We start from the raw sequence: 2,537 nt of genomic DNA on the forward strand, positions 1-2,537 counted from the left end.
AGGAGACAGGAAGTGGACCTGACCTGAGAAATAGGAGACAGGAAGTGGACCTGACCTGAGGAAGAGAATACAGGAAGTGGACCTGACCTGAGGAAGAGAATACAGGAAGTGGACCTGACCTGAGGAACAGGAGACAGGAAGTGGACCTGACCTGAGGAACAGGAGACAGGAAGTGGACCTGACCTGAGGAACAGGAGACAGGAAGTGAACCTGACCTGAGGAAGAGGAGACAGGAAGTGGACCTGACCTGAGGGGGAATAGGACACAGTAGCGGATGAAGACGCCAACGCCCCAGATGACGGTGAGCCGGAGGCTGATGTATCGGAAGTTCTGGTTGGTTCTGGTGAGCAGGTTCCAGGAGGCGAGTTCCTCGGAGGAGAAGCGCTGCGTCACCTGGTCGTCCACGATGCTCTCTAGACCTTTCTTACTGAAGAACGAGACGTCGCTCAGAGAGAACTGCTGCCCCAGAACCTCCTGCATGGAGCCGCCGGCCCGCTCGATGATACCTGGAGGCAGCACACGGAGGCCCGGGTCCGTCAGACAAGAACACAACAGGTTCTGTGATCATGTCTGCGAATATTCTGTATTTTTAATGTTATGTTGATTCAAAGGCACTGAACCGTGAGCTGTCTCTGACAAACAGCAGAACATCATCAGTACAACGTCCTACTGGGTCTGCTGGTTCTGGTCCATCCGGGCACAGTCCACACTCCTGTTGTGTGTCTCCTTATGGCTGATTTGTGTTACTTTAGTGTGTGTCTGTGTGTTTATGTGTGTGTTTTTGTGTTTTAATGAGTGTTTTTGTGTGTTTCAGAGTGTTTGTGTGGTTTGTGTGTTTTTGTGTTATTTTGTGTATTTCTGTGTGTGTGTTTGTGTAACTGTGTGCGTCTCCCTGTGTGTCTGTGTGTGTGTGTTTCAGTGTGTGTATCTGAACTGCATCCTGCTGTTTGCCTAACGTTGCGTAACCTGCGGTTGCATCATCACCCTGAGACGAGTCGTGTGTTTGTGGCAACTGAAGCGACCAATCAGGAGCCTGGAGGGTCACATGACCGCTGTGTGCAGGACGTTGTGTTCAGACACACAAACAGGGAACTGCTGCTTCAACACACTCTAATCCACAGTCACACACTTCTGCTCTGTAAAGCTCCACAAACTGATCACAAGTTTCCCGCCTGACGGGACGTTAACGGGACGTTACCCGGACGTTACCTGGACGTTTGTCCAGTTCTGATGCACTAAACTTTTTTTTTTTTTTTTTTAAAAACACCTAAACTTGTCAAAACATGACAGTTTTTGCAGTTTTTTGATGCAGCGAAATCCTGAGTGAAGACAACAGAAATGTTTTAGATCATCTCAAAACTCACATTATTTAATATTTAAAAACCTAATTTAGCATCTTCTGTATGTTCTGGTGATTAATTACTGTAATGACTTATTATTTAGTCAGTTATTAATCAACATATTTTCTCTATAAAATGTCAGAAAATAGTGTAAAAACTTATTTAATTCAATAAATCAGCATTTAAAAAAATCACAAAATTTACTTCTCTTAATATATTTAAATTATTTCTTGATGTTCCATCCATCCATCCACCCATCCACCCATCCATCCATCCACCCATCCATCCATCCATCCATCATCCATCCATCCATCCATTTTGTTCCTGTTATCCGGGTCGGGTTGTGGGGGCAGTAGGTGGAGCAGGTCATTCCAGACTTCCCTCCCCCGGCGACGCTTTCCAGATCTTCCCAGACCAGCCCAGAGATATAATCCCTCCAGCGGGTTCTGGGTCTGCCCCGGGGTCTCCTCCCAGGCGGACGTGTTCCGAAGACCTCCAGAGGAAGCCTCCATGGAGGCTCAGATGTCCAAACCACCTCAACTGGCTCCTTTAGACGTGAAGGAGCAGCGGCTCTACTCTGAGCTCCCTGCAGATGTCTGAGCTCCTCACCCTATCTCTAAGGCTGAGCCCAGCCACCCTGCAGAGGAAACTCATTTTGGCTGCTTGTAGCCGCGATGTCGTTCTTTCAGTCACGACCCAAAGCTCGTGACCATAGGTGAGGGTTGGGACGTAGATGGACTGGTAGATCGAGAGCTTCGCCTTGTGGTTCAGCTCTCTCTTCACCACGACGGTCCGGTACAGCGCCCGCATTACTGCTGACGCTGCACCGAGCCGCCTGTCCACCTCACGCTCCATCACTCGTGAACAAGATCCCGAGATACTTAAACTCCCTCGCTTGGGGAAGCAACCCCCCCCACCCGGAGGTGGCAATCGTCTGGTTTCCGGCAGAGGACCATGGCCTCGGTCAAATCCCCATGCCCCCCTCAGCAGCTCCGCAGGGGTAAAGAGCTGGTCCACTGTTCCACGACCAGGACGGAGTCCGCATTGCTCCTCCTGAATCCGAGGTTGGACAGTCGGTCTCCTTTCCAGCAGCAGAGTAAAGTTCCTGGGGAGGCTTTTTGGTTGGTCTGATTTATCTATTCAGTTCAGTAGCTCTCTCTGGTTGTTGCTGCTGAGGTGTATTTTGTACATATTTGT

At 49.5% G+C, this 2,537-nt stretch overlaps 1 protein-coding gene across 1 annotated transcript in view; it reads right to left on the minus strand.

The window, feature by feature from the left end:
- Window positions 1-2,537, minus strand: part of gpat3 (glycerol-3-phosphate acyltransferase 3) — an 11,568-nt gene that overhangs the window by 6,571 nt on the left and 2,460 nt on the right. The window contains exon 2 of the mRNA XM_008297653.1: window positions 8-564. Within this exon, the coding sequence (XP_008295875.1) occupies window positions 8-564 (557 nt within the window). The remainder of the gene's footprint in view (window positions 1-7; window positions 565-2,537) is intronic.

This window comes from Stegastes partitus, unplaced genomic scaffold (genome assembly GCF_000690725.1).
Source record: "Stegastes partitus isolate 25-593 unplaced genomic scaffold, Stegastes_partitus-1.0.2 Scaffold1232, whole genome shotgun sequence".
NCBI classification, from domain to species: Eukaryota; Metazoa; Chordata; class Actinopteri; family Pomacentridae; genus Stegastes; species Stegastes partitus.